The sequence below is a fragment of the Ovis aries genome, chromosome 8 (assembly GCF_016772045.2).
Source record: "Ovis aries strain OAR_USU_Benz2616 breed Rambouillet chromosome 8, ARS-UI_Ramb_v3.0, whole genome shotgun sequence".
In the NCBI taxonomy this organism is placed as follows: domain Eukaryota; kingdom Metazoa; phylum Chordata; class Mammalia; order Artiodactyla; family Bovidae; genus Ovis; species Ovis aries.
The window spans coordinates 58053127-58075367 of record NC_056061.1 but is presented as its reverse complement, the minus strand read 5'-3'; the positions used below and the strand labels follow the sequence as shown (position 1 = coordinate 58075367).

General features: G+C 39.7%; 2 protein-coding genes and 1 pseudogene across 2 annotated transcripts; all 3 read left to right on the top strand.

Moving 5' to 3' along the window:
* Positions 1-1867: 1867 nt before the first annotated feature.
* Positions 1868-2911, top strand: LOC101119483 (trace amine-associated receptor 4). The gene has a single exon (XM_004011514.4). The coding sequence runs from the start codon at positions 1868-1870 to the stop codon at positions 2909-2911; it is 1044 nt and encodes a 347-aa protein (XP_004011563.2).
* Positions 2912-13437: 10526 nt separating this feature from the next.
* TAAR5 (trace amine associated receptor 5) lies at positions 13438-14451 on the top strand. Its single transcript, XM_004011334.3, has one exon. The coding sequence runs from the start codon at positions 13438-13440 to the stop codon at positions 14449-14451; it is 1014 nt and encodes a 337-aa protein (XP_004011383.2).
* A 6087-nt stretch (positions 14452-20538) lies between these two features.
* LOC101103986 (trace amine-associated receptor 6-like) lies at positions 20539-21764 on the top strand (annotated as a pseudogene).
* Positions 21765-22241: the final 477 nt, after the last annotated feature.

Below are 22241 nucleotides of genomic sequence, written 5' to 3'. Positions count from 1 at the left end.
GTTGAAATACTTCTCTAGTATACACAACCATTCATCAAAAACATGAAATAATACTATTAATTTCTAGCAGCTGTTTCATAACTTGTCTTCCAAAATAAAACAAACAAAATTCACTTTACAAACCTAGGAGGTTAAATTATATCAATCCTTTGTTCCAGGCAAGAATACTGGAATAGGTTGCCATTCTTTACCAGAAGTCTACAAGTGACAAATGTATAGGTTATTTTGTGGTAATTGTTAGATATCTTTCAAGATAATTTTTAAAATAATTAAAGAAAAAATTTTAATTCATGAGACTAAAAAGGATAAAAATAATTTTTAAAAGTTCATTTATTAAAGAAGTTGATTAGGTATTTAAGATTTTATTATGAATATCAGAGTTTAGGAACCAAAATGATAAGTAATCAAATAATTAGTGCTGGATACTCTTCAGCTTAAAAAAACAGTTGAATAAATCTTTGTCTCTCTTATTTTACTCTCTACATTTTGGTTTCTCAAGTTCAACTCTGTTGCATAATATTGGAATGGTTTAGTTAAAATATATCTTAAGAAAAATACTAGTCTGAGAAATTAATTCACTATACCCAGAGCAAATAAAATGTGCCATAATGTTAAGGTTTCAAATAATGCACATTGGAAAAAGTTGTTAAGCTATGGTTGCAAGTACTGTAAATATAAATATTATTTACAAGGTTACAGGTATTCTCACTAGTATCTTTTCCAAGTAAATCTGGCAAGGACTTGCTGGGGGGTTCATTTTCCCAGTGGACCAGTGAGTCTTAATCTATTCTCAGGCTAAACTCCATTCTCCAACCTGACCTTAGATCTCATGAATGCTTGTCATTAAACCCTTGTCATACTCCAGATGAGTCAGTCCCATTATTTTCACATTTTAAGTACAACAGTGTAAATTACATAAAGTAAAATCAATGAGCACCCTATCTGTCAAATTCATTACCAATGTGAGACTTAAAGTCTGTGGACAAAATGACATCAACTTGAATGTGAGTTTATAAATGAATGTGGCTGCCAAATGGAAGGAGACAACCCAGAGAATTTCACAAGCTATCATTTGAGATATTTCCCACCCCTCTTTTGAGGCAATTTCTGTATAATCATGTAGGCTTTAGAGTGTTTTTAATTACATATATTGTTCTAAACCCTGAAATCTATATTGACCCCATTGAAGAGAAAAATATTTTCTTAATTGAAGAGTATGTATTAAATGGCAGGATCCAAAACATTTGCAAATATTCACAAGAGAAATTAAAGAAAAAAGACGCATAATCTTTAGATCACAATTATTGTTTAAACTCAGCATTAAAGAATAGTTCCCGAGGTCCTGGTAATTCTTGAGGGGAATTATCCACTAAATTAAATTGATTAATAAAAGTGGGGCAGGGAACATTCTTGATCTGCCCATGTTTTCAGAATCCTGAATAAGGACAACATATTGGTACAATCAGAACATGCATTTACCTGGATCACTTAGGTGGTTTTAATTGGGTTATTTAGGTGTTGGGTGACAATATTCATTTAGTTGTATTTAGTCCCTTTCTAATCAAGGGATGGTCCTTAGACTAATAGCACTGGCATTTCCCAAGAGCTGGCGAGTAAAATAGATTATTAGTCCCCATCCCAGAACTAGAATCTGTGTTTTGAAAAGATCTCTAACTGATTCATATGCATATTAAAGTTGGGAAGCAGCACTCACAGTCAGTAGGGAGCTATCCCAGGATTGAAGTGCAGTTAGTTGGGCCTCTCTGAAAATCTGCACTATTTTTATTGTTTTTCCTCTTTCTTTCACAGGAAAGAGAGAAACACAGTATTTCTGCAAAAGACTCATAGTACCCACAAGACAGAGACAATGAATTCACTGGACCGTTGGAACCCTTCAGAAGTCCAATTCTGCTTTGCTCTGGTGAACAATTCATGCCCGAGAAACCTGAGGTCTGGGCTGAGCGCCTGCGCCTTGTATGTTGTCATGATCGCTGCCATAGTAATGACCATGCTGGGCAACCTGGTTGTGATCATTTCCATTGCCCACTTCAAGCAGCTCCACTCCCCCACCAACTTCCTGATCCTCTCCCTGGCCACCACTGACTTCTTGCTGAGCTGTGTGGTCATGCCCTTCAGTATGATCCGGTCCATTGAGTCCTGCTGGTACTTTGGAGATCTCTTTTGCAAAGTCCACAGCTGCTGTGACATCATGCTCTGTACCACCTCCATTTTTCACCTCTGCTTCATCTCAGTGGACCGCTACTATGCTGTTTGTGACCCTTTACATTATGTCACCAAAATTACCATCTCCCTTGTAGGAGTCTTTCTATTCATCAGTTGGTCTATTCCCATCTTTTTTGCTTTTGGCCTGGTATTCTCAGAATTAAACATAATTGGTGCAGAAGACTTTGTTGCAGCCATTGACTGTACAGGTTTATGTGTGCTGATATTTAACAAGCTCTGGGGGGTGCTGGCCTCCTTTATAGCCTTCTTTCTCCCTGGGATGGTAATGGTGGGAATTTACATACATATTTTCACAGTAGCCAGGAAGCACGCTAAGCAAATGGGCACAGGTTCTATGATGAAACACGTTGGGTCAGAAAGCAAAATGAAGGCATCAACCAAAACAGAAAGCAAAGCCACCAAGACTTTGAGCATCGTCATGGGAGTATTTGTGTTGTGTTGGCTGCCCTTTTTTGTCTTGACAATCACAGACCCTTTCATTAATTTTACAACGCCTGAAGATTTGTACAATGTTTTTCTCTGGTTGGGCTATTTTAATTCAGCTTTCAATCCCATTATATATGGTATGTTTTATCCTTGGTTTCGCAAGGCGTTGAGGACAATCGTCTCAGGAATGATCTTCCACCCTGACTCTTCCAACCTAAGCATATTTCCTGCATGTGTTTAGGCAATGCTCTCCATTTTCTACAATTCTTTCCTACTAGGGAAACTGGGTGTTCTTTCTCCCTAGAGGTAAGGGAGTGGATTGACTAGACAAGGATATTCTTCCAGTTGGTATAATAGACACCTGTGTATTAGTCACTCAGTTGTGTCAGACTCTTTGTGACACCATAGATTATAGCCTGCCAGGCTCCTCTGTCCATGGAATTCTCCAGGCAAGGATACTGGAGTGGGTTGCCATTCCCTTCTCCAGGAGATCTTCTTGACCCAGGAATCAAACCCTGCATTGCAAGTGGATTCTTTATCATCTGAGCCACCAGCTAGTGTAATAGACGCCTAGGTAGAAGCAATAGATCTAGCCTTCTGGTTATACCAGAGTTCCCAAGGTGGTCAGTTTCTGGAGTTCTGGGGGAGACACCTCCAGTAAAAAGACACTCTCTCCCAAGACTTGTTGATTCCTGAATTTCCAAAATTAGAGATTTAGATTTTCACTCCTTTGGCATGTCAGATGGGGATCTTCTTTTTATCCTCTAAACATCAAAAGAGACAGTTGGATTTCACACTTTTAATAGCCATGTAGAGTTTATCTAAGTCTTTCCTGAGCTTATTACATTTTGGGAGAGTGGGGAGGGCTTGAGAACGCTGTGAGGCTGAAGTACAGAGCATGTGAGGACATGGAAAGGGAGAAGGAAGCAGCTGCAGTTGCTTCCAGTTTTACTGATTCTGATTTAATCTCTTAAAAAAGATTTCAAGTGACTTTTCCAATAGTTTGATAAAATTGGACTGTCTCATTAAATGAGCAGAATGGATAAAGAAGGATTTTAGGAATGTATTCTTTCTCTAACATATGTTTTTGATCTATATAGTCACATGGCCTACGTGTATACATACAAGTGCTGTGAACATCTCTTTGGCTATGTGTGTACATTTTATTCACCAAGATTAAACTTCATTCACAAAACTGAAGTTCTTTCCTTCCCACAGTGTTTTAGTTAATATTTACTGCCAATAATATTTACTGTAAATATTTAATATATTTTGTTATATATTTTTGGTTAATCATTTAGCTCAATGATTGTCTTTTCTCCATGTTGTTTTGCTTTTCTCCTCCTTCTCCTACCCTAGAAACCTATTTCATCAAATTGTGTCCTTTGTGATCTTTTCACCCTTCACACTATTACTCTGTCTCTCTCACCCAGTGGTCCTTAGCCTGGGACAGGTTTGCCACTTAAGTGCATTTGGCAAAGTCTAGAGACATTTTGGGTTGTTATAACCAGTGAGGGAGTTCTACTGACATTTCAAGGGTAGAGGTAAAGGATACTGACAAAAATCATACAATGCATGGAACAGCCTCCCTGACAACAAAGGATTATCTGGCCCCAAACTTCAATAGTGCCATGGTTGAGAAATTCTGCTCTAACGTTATTTAGCCTCACAGCTTCAATTACTACCTCTTCATGTGTTTCTCTCAAATATACTTATTTTCAATCTTATTATTTCCTTCAAATTTGAGTTTCTTATTTCTTGCTACCAGAGGAGGATCTTTTTGGGTGCCCCAATAAGATCTTTTTTTTTTTCCTCCAATAGGATCTTAAATTCAATGTAGCTGACATCTTCCTTCTATGTTCCCTGCCCCAGTCATGTCTCTTTTGTCTCCTGCTTTGTATTGGAGTTGCATGCTTAGTCATTCAATTCAGTCCAGTTCAGTTAAGTCACTCAGTCGTGTCTAACTCTGCAACTCCATGGACTGCAGCATGCCAGGCCTCCCTGTCCATCACCAACTCTTGGAGTTTACCCAAACTCATTTCCATTGAGTCGGTGATGCCATCCAACCATCTCATCCTCTGTCATCCCCTTCTCCTCTTGCCTTTAATCTTTCCCAGCATCAGGGTCTTTTCAAATGAGTTAGCTCTTTGTGTCAGATGGCCAAAATATTGGAGTTTCAGCTTCAACATCAGTCTTTCCAATGAACACTCAGGACTGATCTCCTTTAGGATGGACTGGTTGGATCTCCTTACAGTCCAAGGGACTCTCAAGAGTCTTCTCCAACACCGCAGTTCAAAAGCATCTATTCTTTGGCACTCAGCTTTCTTCACAGTCCAACTCTCACATCCATAGGTGACTACTGGAAAAACCATAGCCTTGACAAGATGGATCTTTGTTGGCAAAGTAATGTCTCTACTTTTTAATTCATTCAGTCGTGTCTAACTCTTTGTGACCCCAGGGACTGTAGCTTGCAATGCATCTCTGTCCATGGGGTTTTCCAGACAAGAGCACTGGACAGGGTAGCCTTTTCCTTCTCTTGGGGATCTTCTTGACTCAGGGATCAAACCTGGGTCTCTTGCACCAGAGGTGGATTTTTTACCATCTGAGCCACCAGTGCTGGCGTTAAGTATGCACAAATGTGTTGGTTGTTCATGTAGATTATGAGCTTCTTGTGTGTAAGACTCTTTATATTATTCATCCTTGTATCCCACAGTGATTGGTATAGTTCCTTTCCAATAAATATCTCTGGATGCATTCATTAGATAACCAAAATGTAGAAACTTTGAGGAAAATGGGAGGGAGTTCCTCAAATGCATAGAAAGAAACAATGATAAATGATATTGGACAGTGGGGGCTCCTTCTCCTGGCAAGGAAGATGGGGAAAAAGTCCACCATTGAAGGTGGACTGAATTGAACTGAACTGAACTGAATTTAAAACGTGTTCTAATGGGCTTTGGTCATATGTGTACAATGTTGTGCTGGGAAACTTGAGGACAAGGCCAGAAGAGGCACACATTGGAAAATGACTGACCAGCTCAGAAACACTTGCAACATTCAGACCACAGTTGTCATGCTCATATAATGAACTTCCTGAGGATAGAAATTAAGTCTCTCCTTTCCTAATGCCTCAGTAGTACAAGTGCTATATAGAAAGGTGTGGTTGTACAGAAATATTGTTCACTATTCTATGTATTAACAGATTGAGGTTTCCAAATTTATTAATTTTTAATTGAAGAATAATTGCTGTGTTGGTTTCTACCATACATCAACTTGAATCAGCCACAGCAGACTGAGATTTGTTTTTATTTTTATTTATTTTTTTTTAAAAAGAGTAAACAACTTTATTGAGGTATAACTGCACATTTAAAGTGTACACTGTTTTAACATATGTATATACCTGTGAAATCAACACTGCCACCTAGGTACTAAACATATCAAGTGTACTCTATCACTCCCCAAAGTTTTCATGAACATTTATGTTCCATGAACGTTTACGAACAAAAACCAAATCTTCAGACTCCTGGGCTGGTGCTGCTTCTCTTATACCTGAAGGAAATTTGTGTTATTGACCCATATTGTATGCTACTGCACATTTACGGAAAAGAACATAATTGAAAATAAAAGATTTTATTTATAGAAGCCCCATTGTATACTACAGACACTATGAAGTCTGCCATTCGGTGAGACATCCTGCCTGCTTCCTGATGAATCATCAATTCAAAGTCCTTCCAGAGACCCTGCCCTTGAATTCTGGGAGGTAACCAGGTTTACTGTGTCTTTATAATGACTTCCCTTTTTGCTCTCTGCTTATGCAACTTTAAGCAGAACCTTTGCCATTTGTTATCTCAATTTCTTCCTCTTTATCTCAGTTTTTTTCCTTTTCTTCTGTGAGGGTGGTGGCGAAGTTCCTGTGCTTCTAATATAAACTGTCTGGGTTCAAAACCCATTTCTCCCACTTACAAACTACAGAGCTTTGGGCAGGTTATCTCTCTGCAAAGCCTGGTAGTTTGACATTAAATTCTTAGTGAATGTTACATACAACTATTTTCTCTGTAAACTGGCTTATATACTATTCAGCCCACATAGCAGATATGTCCAAATCTCCTGTCTCATAGGGTCATCCCGTCCCCCATCTCTAGGGTTTACATCTGTATCTTTAAGAGACTAGTTTATCTTTTTTTTTAAATTTTTTTTATTTTTTTTTATTTTTAGTTTTTTATTTTTTAAATTGAGATTTGTTTTTAAAATGTAAATCATTAATAGGCTCATTCTTCCAGCCCAAATGGAATATAGTCACAAACTTAGAATTTGTTCACATGTAGCTAGAGCAACATATTCATCAACCTTAGGTTTTTTTGTTGTTGTTTTTTGCAGAAAGTAAGGTTGTTTTTCATAACAATAACCAAAAGTCACTGGCTAATTGCAAAGAGAAAACTTGTTACCTTTAGCATGTATGTATTTGTTATAAGTAAGTGTGTATTTGATTATAGTAATTCTTACAGTGATATCAGAATATTTGGTTAACCAATTCTCCCCCCCTCCCCGGCCCATTCTCTGACCTGGTAAAATGACATCACACATCTATGCAGTACAGTTAATCTTAAGGTTTCTAATATTCATATAGGTAAATCCTAAGGCTTTCATGAAACTTTTAACTTTTTTTTGAATCTACCCTTGCTTCATTGTATCTGTTGAGGAAACTACTCATTATTTTAAAACACCTTTAACAACATCTCTACTCCCCTATACCCTCTTGATCTATCTGTTCTATTGAACATTCATAGCTTCCCAAAGTTAGTACTTGTAATTCAGTAATTTGAATATAACATATTTAAGTACTGAGATGTTTCAGCAAATTACTGTTATCACAGTACAATATTTGAAATCAAAACTGGACATTAAGATGCTTAATAGAGAATTAGTTTATTCTCTTCTTAGAACAGTTATGTAGTCCTTTAGGAGGAGATTTTCTCCACCCATAATCCTGAAGGCGGTATTTGGAGGGTAAGGCACTTCTTTTGGAAAATCAAAAGAACAGGAATAGTTCTTCAGACTTCAGGCCAAGTTAGACCTCCTTCCAGGGCCTGATGGGCAATAGACCACTTTATGATGACAGGAGCACTTTATAATCCACTTCCCATGATAAGCCTCTTTTCCTCTTTGGGAATTTAGCACAAATGTTTGGGTTGCTGATTCTGACGGGCTGAATAGGAAGGGCAGCCATTCATTCAGCACATACTTCTTTTCTCCTTAAGATCGCATTAAATGTGTTACTTAACATCAAGAAACTGGGGTCTGAGGCCATGGGGTGGTCCTTTTTGTAGACCACCTAGCTTTTTTTTTTTTTTTTTTCGCCCACTAGGAGCCGAGTTACATAGAGAAGAAATGAAGGAGCAGGTAGAAGCGTCTACCACAGTCACAATCACGTCTTACCTCAATGGAGGACTTTTGTAATTTTGAAAGGGTGTCCCATGAATGTTAGTTCAGTTGCTTCACAAAACAGCTTCACATGCTCTTCTCAGGCCAGTCCATATAAAAAGTGAATCATCCCACCCTTATTCCTAACCCAAAATAGATCTTCTATCTAGGTATTATCTGGGATGAACAGAGTAGCTATTTTCTCAAGAGCATGGTGACTGCATGGACACTTTGTTCTCTTTATTAAAAACCACCAAGTTCATTAAACATTTATTAGCCATCTACTATGTGCCAAGTGCTGCTCTGAGTGCTTGTGGTTCCAAGATGAATAAAACAAATCCTGGCCTTATGAAGCTTATGATCCGTCACCACTCAATTATACTGCAGGAAGCTAGAGAAGTATGGAGGAGGGAATTTTAGCCAGGTTTGGGATTTAGAGAAGACTGCCTACATTTTGGAAAAGGAAATGGCAACCCACTCCAGCATTCTTGCCTGGAGAATCTCATGGATAGAGGAGCCTTCTGGGCTACAGTCCATAGGGTCACAAAGAGTTGGACACGACTTAAGTGGCTTCGCAGCAGGAGCAGCAGCCTGCGTTTTAGGCCACAGGATTGTATCATCAGGCTCATTAAAGAACTCACTTCCAATCACTGACTGCTGCTGCTGCTGCTAAGTCACTTCAGTCATGTCCTATTCTGTGCGACCCCACAGACGGCAGCCCACCAGGCTCCTCTGTCCCTGGGATTCTCCAGGCAAGAATACTGGAGTGGGCTACCATTTCCTTCTCCAATGCATGAATGCATGCTAAGTTGCTTCAGTGTCTAACTCTGTGCAACCCCATGGACTGCAGCCCACCAGGCTCCTCTGTCCACGAGATTTTCCAGGCAAGAATACTGGAGTGGACTGCCATTTCTTCTCCACCAATCACTGACACAGGACTGCAAAGTCAGCGCTTATAGAGAAGTCAATGGTTAGCTGTTGTCTCTGGCTGACTGCTGCTTCCGTGCATCCTTTCAGGAATTTGGTAGGAGACCTGAGGCTACCATTGGTCAGCAGTGCCAGCAGACAGGAGTGAGGCCAGGCTGGAACCTGTTACCTCTGTCTGTCCACCATTGTTGTTGTTTAGTCACTAAGTCATGTCTGACTTTTTGTGATACCATGAACTGCAGCACGCAAGGCTTCCCTGTCCTTCACCAGCTCCCGGAGTTTGCTCAGACTCATATCCATTGAGCCAGTGATGCCATCCAAACATCTCATCCTCTGTGTCTTCCAGGAAAAACCAGCAGAATAATGACTGCAGCTTCATTTCTGCTTTCCAAATCTCCCCAAAGTTCCTCTAACTTGGAATCATACACATAAAGAGATTCTGGGAAACATATTTCTCAGGCTGGCAGAGCATAATTCATCACAAGGAATAAAGCAAGCGAAAGGAAAAAGCAGCCAGATATTTGTGTGAGAATAGAACCAGTTTGGCCACGTGACAGGGAGATGAAACTGCAGAGATGTTGGGAGTGAATTGGGAGCATCTTCTGTGCCTGTTAAAGGCTGAATTTCACCCATTAGGTGAGGGGGAGGCATTGAAATAGATTGAAATTTCCAATACTAGATTTAAACTGTTTCCTCCCCATCATATTACACTATGGTTTTAATATACATAGAAATGAAAGGATGCAAATTAGAGACAATTCAGTATAAATATTATATATAATACCACCTTTCCAGGATTATTGCTGAGCTAGGAAGTGGTTACATATAAGCTGTGTTAGCTGCTCCTGTCTCTCTTTACACACTAGTCAAAATGATCCATGTGGACTCTTGAATGGCCTTTGGGATACCAGATGTGGCTTGTTTAGAAGGAGATGGAAGAAAAGATGTAAACTAGGAGCTGGTATTCCTGAACAGTCTGTTTTGTAGTCTTGGTTCAGGAGAAACTGTAGGATATACTTCATGGAAATACTTGTCCCTAAATTTGTATTGACTAGGAAAAGCTTATTTTTTTTTAATGTGCATTGTTTTAGAGGTGAGTTTATTCATATGATATTAATAGTTGAACCTCCAGTTCGCAAGACAAATGGATTGTGTATCTTCTCATGCTTGTCTTTTACGCTTTAGTCCGTCACCTTAAAATCATGCACAAGGCAAGTTTCTGACAGTCAGCACTGGGTGTGTCCCTGACTTTGCAGAGAAGGAGGAGGTACATGCCAAATTCCTTTCTTTCTTTTTGGACTTCCCACCTTGTCCTGCAGGCCCTGCTGCTAGATATAATCTATTGTTTCTTTTAGAATTCTGTCATTTTTGTGACATCAGTTTAATTTGCACTGTGGAATGATTTCTCCAAGGCTGCAAAGAGACATTACATCCTCTGGAGGTTTGATACCAAAAAACAGAAATAGCAGAATATGATTGAACATGTTATTTTCCTTGATATTATCTCTGTGATATACAGACATATGAGTCGGGAGGGAGAGGATCAGTGGTGACCTAGAAAGTGGAAGATGGAGAAGGCGATGGCACCCCGCTCCAGTACTCTTGCCTGGAAAATCCCATGGACAGAGGAGCCTGGTGGGCTGCAGTCCATGGGGTCGCTGAGTCGGACACGACTGAGCGACTTCTCTTTCACTTTTCACTTTCATGCATTGGAGAGAGAAATGGCAACCCACTCCAGTGTTCTTGCCTGGAGAATCCCAGGGATGGGGAAGCCTGGTGGGCTTCCATCTATGGGGTCGCACAGAGTCAGACACGACTGAAGTGACTTAGCAGCAGAAAGTGGCAGAACAAGAATCTAACTTTGCTATGTCCAGGTAAACTGTATAACTGTCTTTGATTTCTTTAACCAGCACAAAATGGAGAGCTTACAAAGAATCCATGATGAATCCAATGTAAGAGTCACAAACCAAAGGGCTTATGATCAATTATTGTCAATTATTTCCCATGCTGGGAGAAAAATACATAATCTTAAAGCAGAAGGGATATATGAAACATACTTAAAGTAAAATTAAGCAAAATAAAATGTAAATCCAGTTTCTTTAAATTTCATCTCTAATTAATTAGCAGGATAAATGATCCTATATTGAGAAGGAGCCTTAAACTACTGAGACTTGCGAACCATGCCAACTAGGTCCCTGGATACTCCTTCAGTACTAATTTGTTTCACATGCCAAAATAAAGAGGCAGTTTCTATTTGGAGTATAAAATCATTACCTGCTTGTACATCTGCCATCTTTGCTAAAGGAAGTGAATGCTATGCACCTTATGTCACCTGCTAAAAGAACTCCTTTCCATGAAGTGATTCTGACTCTTCTGTAAGTCGCTTAAAAGCTCAGAATACAATTTTATTAGACTTTGTTTAAAATTTCACGGACTAGTGACTAGACTGGTTAGATAAAAATGCTTTTTTTATTTGTGACAGTTCCTTCAGGGTGTGTATCTTCAGAAATTGTATAGCACGCAAAACTAAAATAGGGCAATTCTATTCATTTAATTATTTGTATGCGAAATTCTTTTCCTGAGGAGAGTTGACATGTAATTCAAAAAGCTTACTCTTTGCAGGGAAGGAATGGAGACACAGATGTCAAGAACAGACTTGCATATGTAGCAGGGGATGGTGAGGATGGAATAAATTGAGAAAGTATCATTGACATGTATCCACTATCATAACCAGTGGGAAGTTGCTGTATACCACAGGGAGCCCAGCCTGGTGCTCTGTGATGACCTAGAGTGGCAGGAAGGTGGGAGGTATAAGGGAGGTTCAAGAGGGAAGGAGTTATAATTATGACTGATTTGTGGTGTTGTACAGTAGAAACCAATGCAAAATTGTAAAGTAATTACCCTCTAATTAAAAAAATAGATAATAAATTAAATGGAATATATTTTAGTCATAAAAAATTCAATCTTGCAATCTGAGACAACATTGATGGACCTTGAGGGTATTATGCTAAGTGAAATAAATCAGACAGAGAAAAAATAAATACTGTGTGATCTCACTTATATGTAGAATTAAAAAAAACAAGCTCATAGATACAGAGAACAGATTGGAAGTTGCCAGACACTGGGATTGAGTGAATGGGTGAAGGGTGTCCAAACATTCAAACATCCATTTATAAAATAATTAAGTCATGGGGATGATGACTGAAATTAATATTACTGTACTGCATATTTGAAAGTTGCTAAGAGAGTAAATCTTGAAAGTTTTCATCATAAGAAAAATTCCGTAACTATGTACAGTGTTGAATACTAACTAAACTTAGTGTGCAGATCATTTCATAATATAAATATATATAAATATCAAAACATTATGTTGTTCTCGAAACTAAGTCAAGGTTACAGGTCATTATATGTGTGTCAGCCGTTCAATCGTGCCCGACTCTTTGCAACTCCATGGACTGCAGCCCGCCAGGCTCCCCCTGTCCATGGGATTTTCAGGCAAAGACACTAGAGTGGTTTGTCACCTTTTCCAAGGGATCTTCCTGACCCACGGGGCTCGAACCTGGGTCCCCTGCAGCGCAGGCAGATTCTTTATTGACTGAGCAGGCAGGGAAGTTGCATATGTCATTATACCTCAATATAAGTAAATAAATTAAAAACAGCTTACTCACTTGATTTTACTGTCAGTTTCTTTAATTCTTAGAAGGAGACAGAAGTTACATCTTCCCAAATAATGATTTATTAATAAGAATTAATTCTTCCCTGGTTCAGACTCAAAAATAATTTTATTTTTTCCCCAGTTTTATTTAGATATAATTGACCTACAGTGCTGTATAAGTTGAAGTACTGTATAATTTTAAAATTTCTCCTTGTGAGGAGAACTCTTAGGATTTGCTCTCCTAAGAATTTCTATGTATAACATACAGCAGCATTAATTACATTTACCATGTTGTATTTTATATCCCAGGTACTTATTCATCTTATAACTGAAAGTTTGTATCTTTTTGACTATTTTCATCCAATTCCCCCTCATCACTTTAATCTCACTTTACATTTGACAGCAGGTACGTTTTCAAAATGGAAGAGACACCTCTCAATAATTTTATACTCCCTACTGTGATATAAATAACTTTTTATTTGAGGAAATATGTATTTACATCCTTCTTTTCTTTCCTTAAGGATATTGTCTCTGGTAGTTTTAAAAGTGCTTAGTCAGACAAACCAGGGCTAACAGAAGGAACTCTTCTGGGACCTTGAGTCCCATGCTGTATTTGATTTTCAAGGCACAGTTGATTCAAATGTTCCTCTAGTTCTTCCTGTAGATCTCACTTTCTAGTTGTTTATCAGATAAATTTTGTTGTTGTTGCTGTTGTTGTTGGGGACAGGCAACTCTTCCCAGAAAGAGAAGAGGAGGAGAAACCATAAATGAGTGTGGTCCTCAACCAAGGTGCTGAAGAACGCCCCGAGACTTTCTGCTACCAGGTGAATGGGTCTTGCCCCAGGACAGTCCATCCCCTGGGCATCCAGCTGGCCATCTACCTGTCCTGTGCAGCAGGCGTGCTGATTACAGTCCTAGGAAATTTGTTTGTGGTGTTCGCTGTGTCCTACTTCAAAGCGCTTCACACTCCCACCAACTTCTTGCTGCTTTCCCTGGCCCTGGCTGACATGTTTCTGGGTCTGCTGGTCCTGCCCCTCAGTACCATCCGCTCCGTGGAGAGCTGCTGGTTCTTTGGAGACTCTCTTTGCCGCCTGCATACCTATCTGGACACCCTCTTCTGCCTCACCTCCATCTTGCATCTCTGTTTCATTTCCATTGACCGCCACTGTGCTATCTGTGAGCCCCTGCTCTACCCCTCTAAGTTCACGGTCAGGGTGGCCCTCAGATACATCCTGGCAGGCTGGGGGGTGCCAGCAGCTTACACTGCCTTCTTACTCTACACAGACGTGGCAGAGAGAGGGCTCCACCTGTGGCTGGAAGAGATGCCTTGTGTGGGCAGTTGCCAGCTGCTGTTCAATAAGTTTTGGGGCTGGCTAAACTTCCCTGTGTTCTTTTTCCCCTGCCTCATCATGATTAGCTTATATGTGAAGATCTTTGTGGTTGCAACCAAGCAGGCTAAGCAGATCAACAACTTAAGCAAAAGCCTGGCTGGACCTGCCAAACGTGAAAGAAAAGCTGCCAAGACCCTGGGCATCGCCGTGGGTGTGTACCTCTTGTGCTGGCTTCCCTTCACCATCGACACGATGGTCGACAGCCTCCTTAACTTCATCACGCCACCGCTAGTCTTCGACATGTTTATCTGGCTTGCTTACTTCAACTCGGCCTGCAACCCCATCATCTATGTCTTTTCCTACCGGTGGTTCAGGAAGGCGCTGAAACTTCTCCTGAGTCGGGAGATCTTCTCACCACGGACTCCCACAATTGATTTATACCAAGATTGACTGAATGTAGGCTTGTGGTTTTTCAGCCACTAAGTCACGTCTGACTCTTTGTGACCCCATGAACTGCAGCACCCCAGCCTTCCCTGTCCTCTACTATCTCCCAGAGTTTGCTCAAACTCATGTCCATTGAGTTGGTGATGTTATCTAACCACCTAGGGATAGGGTTTTGCAAAAAGCATGAGTGGAATGGTGCAGGTGGGCTGTGTGGTGTTGGAAGTTTGTGGGCAGGCTTCCAGGGCAGCATAGTTTGAGCAGTGGGGAAAAAGACAAACTTCTTATTCTGAGAAGAGATACAGCGTTCTTCCCCTTCAATGTTTCTACAGAATGTAGGGAAAGGAGAGAGTGCCATCCTCTAAATGTTTATTGGATATTTCAAAACTTTGTGTAAATATTAATCTCTTTATTTATAACTTCCTTGGAGACAACCAAGATGCAGAAGTGCAGGGAAAGAAACACAGAGGGCAGTTTTCTGAGCTCCTGTCCTGGTCCTGTAACTTGGCAGCACCAGGTCAGGCTATTTTGACATCTTACCCCTCCCCTCATCAAAGAAAGAAAAAAAATCAAGGGTTTGTACTCTTTGCTCTCTAAGATGCCCTTAAGTTCAAATAATTGAGCTTTGTATAACTGAACTTTGGGAAAGATTGTTTGCATCCTAATTTTGCATCACTTTCCATCATCATGGTCAAGTGTTCAGACTGTCTCTTTTAAAAAACGGTCCCTTTAAAAATGCTGTCTCCTTGGAACCGAGTTGCTAAACAGGTTGATGATAAGCCAGGTTTGGTTCAATGTCTGTTTCAATGCTCATTGAGTAAATGTATTATATTCTTGGAGGAATGTTTTCTTTCTTTTTCTTTAATAATTGAAAAATGAAAATGTGACGCATATTTGTAAAGTGATGATGCTCCACATCTCACCATTTTAATATTTTCTCCTTTTAAAAAATCATACAAGCTAGACTTATTTTTCCAGAGACACTGGTATGTGGATTTTCTTCAGAAAAATAAGTTGTTTATGCCACATGCTTGCTCAGAATTGAGTCATTCTTTACAGGAGCTATTGCTAGGAAGCATGTGTCTTTTATGTACATATTGTTTTTGTTTTCTTCCTAAATCTTTCCCTACAGGTCTCTAGTCAGTCTAATTCCATGTTTCTTAGTGACTTTTTCAGATTAATACTTACTTGGAAAACTATTTGTAAATTAATTTTAAGTGTCTGGTGTACAGATATATGGATGATATTATGGCTGCAGATACAGACATAGACATAGCAACCAATAAATAAAGAAGTAAAAGTTATATTTTGGCAATGAAGTTAGCTAAAATGGATTTATTTCTTTTAATTTTTGATGGAAGGATAACTCTTATTGATCCCACTCTTTCATAATTAAAAAATACATTTGTTGTAAAAATATTTTCCAATATATTTTCAATGTTTTTAATTTTATTTTTTAACAACAAAAACATTTTGTATTGTTGTATAGCCGATTACTGTATTAACAATATTAACAATAATGTATTAACAACATTGTATTAACAGGTGAACAGATGATAGTTTCAGGTGAACAGTGAAGGAACTCAACCATACATATACATGTATCCATTCTCCCCGAATCCCCTTCCCATCCAGGCTGGCAAATAACATTGAGCAGAGTTCCATGTGCTATACAATAGGTTTTTGTTGGTTAACCATTTAAACTATAGCAGTGTTCATGTACAAACTGCTATATTCAATGTATTTTTTTAACACTAAATACTTCTTTAAAGTAATTATTCTTTCTTTTGCATTTAACTCAAGCATTATGAGATAAATTACAAATGAATTATAATTCAAATTATCTTAGTACTACAGTTTTGAAACTTTAAGGAGCTTGGAACACTGTGTCTTAGATGTAGCAATAAATATAATTTGCAAAGTATGTCAGTCATTATTTTTAAAAACACTTTCCTCTTCCCTTCCTAGAATACATCCATACCCATTCCCAATCCATTAGGTATGGTGCTGTCTGTCCTGAAAGGAAGAATACTTAGCAGCTTCACAAGGTGGAACTCTGCAAGTCAATCACATCCACACAGCAGGAAATGATTCTGCTTTTGTACGAAACTGACCATTATTTTTCCTCTAAACGTCTGTCAATTTAATTACATTGTTTTCTTACAATTTAATCAAACCAGGTTATAGCTCATCCCAGCAGGTAGCATCTGAGAATATAGAAAACACATGAACGTACATGTGCTTAGTCGCTTCAGTCACGTCCATTTGCAACCTCATGGACTGTAGCTTGCCAGGCTCTTCTATCCATGGAATTCTCCAGGTGAGAATACTGGAGTTGGTTGCTGGGCCCTCCTCCAGGGAATCTTCCCAACCCAGGGATCGAACCCAGATCTCCCTCATTGCAGTCAGATTCTTTTCTGCTGAGCCACCTGGGAAGCCCATGAATGTATATGTGTATGACTATAAACATGAAACTTATATGTCTGATATATGATCAAAGGTTTTGAGCAGGGAAATATCCATAGCAAGGTCCCCTTTGTATTGCTTCTGAATAGCTCTGTTCTGTAAAGTTAGTTCTGCAGAAGGCATTGGGAACCAAAAGGTCACACAAACAGTTGCCTACAAAGTGTGTGAAAGAAGCTGGTCCTTCCCCCACACAGACCTTTACAGTTTGCATGGATTTACTCTGCAACTCTGATGGCTGCAAATTTGGAATTGTAGGGAAAGGTTTTGAGAATCAAAGGGAAGGAATACATCATCCTCAGTCTTGGTCCTTGGCACCTATCACAGCATGGCACTGAGACTTTGTCTTCTCTACTTCCGCCTCTATTTCATGCTTCTTTCTCACTGCAGTCTGCCCTGCTTCCTAATCCCTGGGAAGTAGCAAATGTCCTGGGTCCACTGATGTTGGGCTTGGCCATACATGTTCTGATCATTAAAATATGGGTTAATGTGGCATTCAGTTCAGTTCAGACGCTCAGTCATGTCTGCCTATTTATGACCCTATGGACTGCAGCACGCCAGTTTTCCCTGTTTGTCACCAACTCCCAGAGCTTACTCAAACTCATGTCCATAGAGTCGGTGATGCCATCCAACCATCTCATCCTCTGTCATCCCCTTCTCTTCCTGCCTTCAATCTTTCCCAACATCAGGGTCTTTTCAAATGAATCAGTTCTTCACATCAGGTGGCCAAAGTATTGGAGTTTCAGCTTCAGCATCAGTCCTTCCAATGAATATTCAGGACTGATTTCCTTTCGGATGGACTGATTGGGTTCAAATTCTGATATATACACTTAAGAACATGAGAAAACAAGGTAAATAAAAGAACAAAAAAAGCAGTACCAATTGAGAACAGTACCAATTAGCTGAGACAGTGATTTTTCTGAGGAAGTTATTTTAAAGCTGAGGCCTGAAGAATGAGAAAGAACCTGTGAAAATCTGAGGAAAGAGTGATGCAGGCAAGATGAGAGTCTGTGCTAAGGCCCTGAGGCATCCATCTGGGGTAATGAGGGCATAGGAGTAGAAGCTCAGAGCATGGCGGCTCAGAACATAGAATCTGGAGCTAAATGGCTTAGATACAAATGCCCAAGGTCATCATTTACTAGAAGTGTAACCTTAGGCAAGTTATTAGCTTCTCAGTTGATCAGTTTTTTCATTTATAAAATAAGGATAATAATACTTCTGACTTCATTTTTTTTGCACATAACCATTTTATGACTTAATACATGTAAACCAAACCACTTATATATACTGTTTGCTGCTTGCTACCATTATAAGGATGGTTGCATTAAAGTAACATGTCTTGCACATCTTAATCTATTCTCTGTGAGTCAGAGAAGATACTTGTGGGTGTGTCTGGAGTATCCATCATGTTTTAGGATGCACACATCTGGATGCCTACTGATTAAAAGTTGTAAGCCAAGGGCTGTGACTCAAATTCTAAGAAAACTGGTAGGAAGATAGATGTACAGTAGGCTTTCTGAAGTTATATTCAGTTCAGAAATTACAAGTGACTGTGATGAGAGAATTTGAGAAAGAACTTCAGAATATTCCCAAATTTCTGGACATATACAGGGTAATGAGCAAGAAACTAGGAGAGAAGGAGAGATGGAAGAAGGAAGATTAAAAAAAAAAAAACAGAAAACTGACCGAGTACTCTGACAAAACTAAAATCTTGGAGTCCTGGCTAAAGACACTAAAAAGGAAGGGGTTTCAAAAGGAGAACTACCCCCTGATAAGTCTATAATTTCTAAAAAGTGGAACATTTTCCCACAGATAGGGGGAAAACTGATTATGGAACATTAGCTCTGAAATCTAAAAAAACCAAAGCAGGATACTACGTCATGAGCCACATATGGAGGGTCTGAAGCACAGACCGTCAGAGAGGGTCACCAGACTCACAGATCTGGGGTGGATTATTGTTATTCAAGCTTAGGGTAATGTGGACTTCTTTTTTCCCATTATGAGAAATGTCAATCTCTTACAAGATGGAATATACAAAGACAATCCCAATGTGCTCCCATGGAAACCAGGTCATTTGCTTAGCATCCTGGAATGCTGATGCAATTATGCGAGAAAAAGAGCGAGGGAAAAAATGAGTGCTATTGTTGCATTTAATCAAATAATCACAAAATTCTAACTTGATAATGTGGTGAATTATATTAACTGATTAGATGGGGAAACAGTGGAAACAGTGTCAGTGTTTATTTTGGGGGGCTCCAAAATCACTGCAGATGGTGATTGCACCCATAAAATTAAAAGACGCTTACTCCTTGGAAGGAAAGTTATGACCAGCCTAGATAGCATATTAAAAAGCAGAGATATTATTTTGCCAACAAAGGTCCATCTAGTTGAGGTTATGGTTTTTCCAGTGGTCATGTAAGGATGTGAGAGTTGAACTGTGAGGAAAGCTGAGCGCCAAAGAATTGATGCTTTGAACTGTGGTGTTGGAGAAGACTCTTGAGAGTCCCTTGGACCACAAGGAGATCCAACCAGTCCATCCTAAAGGAGATCAGCCCTGGGTGTTCTTTGGAAGGACTGATGCTAAAGCTGAAACTCCAATACTTTGGCCACCTCATGCGAAGAGTTGACTCATTGGAAAAGACTCTGATGCTGGGAGGGATTTGGGGCAGGAGGAGAAGGGGACGACAGAGAATGAGATAGCTGGATGGCATCACCAACTCGATGGACATGAGTTTGAGTAAACTTCGGAAGTTGGTGATGGACAGGAAGTCCTGGCGTGCTGCGATTCATGGGGTCTCAAAGAGTCAAACACTACTGAGCGACTGAACTAAACTGAACTTAGGTGTTTCCTGGGGGTTTTGTCATTAACTCCTCAGACATTCCTGAGGGGGTAGGGGTAGTAAAGGTAACTAATAATAACAAATCACATATATCTTCACTAACTTTGACAATAAGAAATAAATACAATATCCAGTCCAGGTAAAAAATTTTTTTCACGAATTACAAGGCAAGAAATTTATTGTGGCGAAAGCAAATTTGCCACAGATTTGCTTAAATTCTTATTGGATATGGAAAGCTGTTTTCAACTATATTCTAAAGAATAAAAATAAAACAGTAATTATTAATAGTAGTATTTATTGCAGAGAAGGCACACCACTCCAGTACTCTTGCCTGGAAAATCCCATGGATGGAGGAGCCTCGTGGGCTGCAGTCCATGGGGTTACTATGAGTCGACACGCTTGAGTGACTTTGCTTTAACTTTTCAGTTTCATGCATTGGAGTAGGAAATGGCAATCCATTCCAGTGTTCTTGCCTGGTTAATCCCAGGGACGGGGGAGCCTGGTGGGCTGCCGTCTATAGGGTTGCACAGAGTTGGACATGACTGAAGCGACTTAGCAGCAGCAGCAGCAGCAGTATTTATTGAGAACTTAACTTGCATATAATATTATTTTATATGTTCTGAGCTTAAAATAGATATACGACAGGGCATTATGATAATATCTGATAACTGTAACATGGGTATTTAGTTAAGAGGCTGTTCTCTCTCTTCAGAAGATAGAAAACAGCTCTATTTTATGTGATTGAAAAGGGCAGAACATCTCCAGGTGTTTACATGCTATTAACAGCAGCATCATGAATAGCAGTTCATCCATCCCTGCAGCTGTGCAGCTTTGCTACGAGCACCTGAACGGATCCTGTTTGAAAACCCCCTACTCACCCACATCCCGCGTGATTCTGTACATGGTGTTTGGCTTTGGGCTGTCCTAGCCGTGTTTGGAAACCTCCTGGTGATGACTGCCATCCTTCATTTCAAGCAGCTGCACTCTCTAGCCAACTTCTTGATTGCCTCTCTGGCCTGCGTGGACTTTCTGGTGGGAGTGACCGTGATGCCCTTCAGCATGGTCAGGTCCGTGGAGAGCTGCTGGTACTTTGGAGCCAGATTTTGTGCCCTTCACAGTTCCTGTGATGTGGCATTTTGTTACTCTTCTCTCTTCCACTTGTGCTTCATCTCCATCAACAGGGACATTGCTGTTACTGACCCCCTGGTCTGTCCCACCGAGTTCACGGTGTCTGTGTCAGGGGTATGCATCAGCATCTCCTGGATCCTGCCCCTTGTATGCAGTGGAGCTGTGTTCTTCACAGGGGTTCATGAGAACAGGATAAAGGAATCAGTAAGTGCCCTCAGCTGCACTGGAAGTTGTCAGCTTGTTATAAATCAATTTTGGATTTTGACAGAGTTTCTATTATATTTTGTACCTACTTTTGTTATGATAATTCTGTATAGTAATATATTTCTTGTGGCTAGAAAACAGACTATAAAGATTGAACATATTCCTAGCAAAGTAGAAGGATTATTAGGCATACACAAAACCAGAGTGACAGAGAGAGAAAAGCTGCCAAAACTCCAAGTATAGCATTTTTCATCTCATAGTTACCGTATATGATTGATTCATTTATTGATTTTTTGGGGGTGATTTATAACACCTTCCTTGGTGGCTCAGATGGTAAAGCGTCTACCTACAATGTGGGAGACGTGGGCTCAATCCCTGGATCGGGAAGATCTGGAGAAGGAAATGGCAACCCACTCCAGTATTCTTGCCTGGAAAATCCCATGGACGGAGAAGCCTGGTAGGCTACAGTTCATGGGGTCGCAAAGAGTGGGACACGACTGAGTGACTTCACTCACTTCATATGTTTATGAGCTATTTTGCTGGTTTGTTTATTATAGTTCTGCTCTAAATCCTTTGATTTATGCTTTATTTTACTTTTTGGTTTAGGAGAGCAATAAAATTATTGTAACAGGCCAAGTGTTAACAGACAGCTCATCAACCATAAACTTATTTTTCAAAGAGAGCTAATTTTCAAACCAATGAATTTAATGATTTATTTGGAATTTCTCAGTAACTGTGGCATGCAGTACATTCCATAAAAGTGTTCCGTTCAGCTGGGGAGGAGAAACGATACTTCAGTTTCAGCAGCATCACCTTCATGCTCTTACTTTTTTGATGAGTGAACATTTTTAATCATTTGACAGAAATATATTCAATAAAAATGTTTGACACAAATTGATATTTTCTAGTTTCCTCAAATCTGCATGCTTCCTTGCTTTGTTGTTAATGATTTTCCTTTTCTGGGCCTCTCTTTCAGGCTGACCTTTCCTTCACTTTCAAAAGTTTCTTAGTTCCATGTCCCATGAAATTCTTTTTTTCCCTGTCTTTTTTTTTTGAATTCAGTTAACTTCGTTCTCATTTTCAGAGGCTTGTATCTTGGAGAAAGGTCTTTTGGTCCTTGAGTTAAGTCAGGGACCTTAAGAGGTCCCTGTGTCATATGCATCA

Bases quoted from the DNA above. Each gene is read 5' to 3' on its own strand.
- LOC101119483 (XM_004011514.4), top strand. From the start codon at position 1,868: ATGAATTCACTGGACCGTTGGAACCCTTCAGAAGTCCAATTCTGCTTT.
- TAAR5 (XM_004011334.3), top strand. From the start codon at position 13,438: ATGAGTGTGGTCCTCAACCAAGGTGCTGAAGAACGCCCCGAGACTTTC.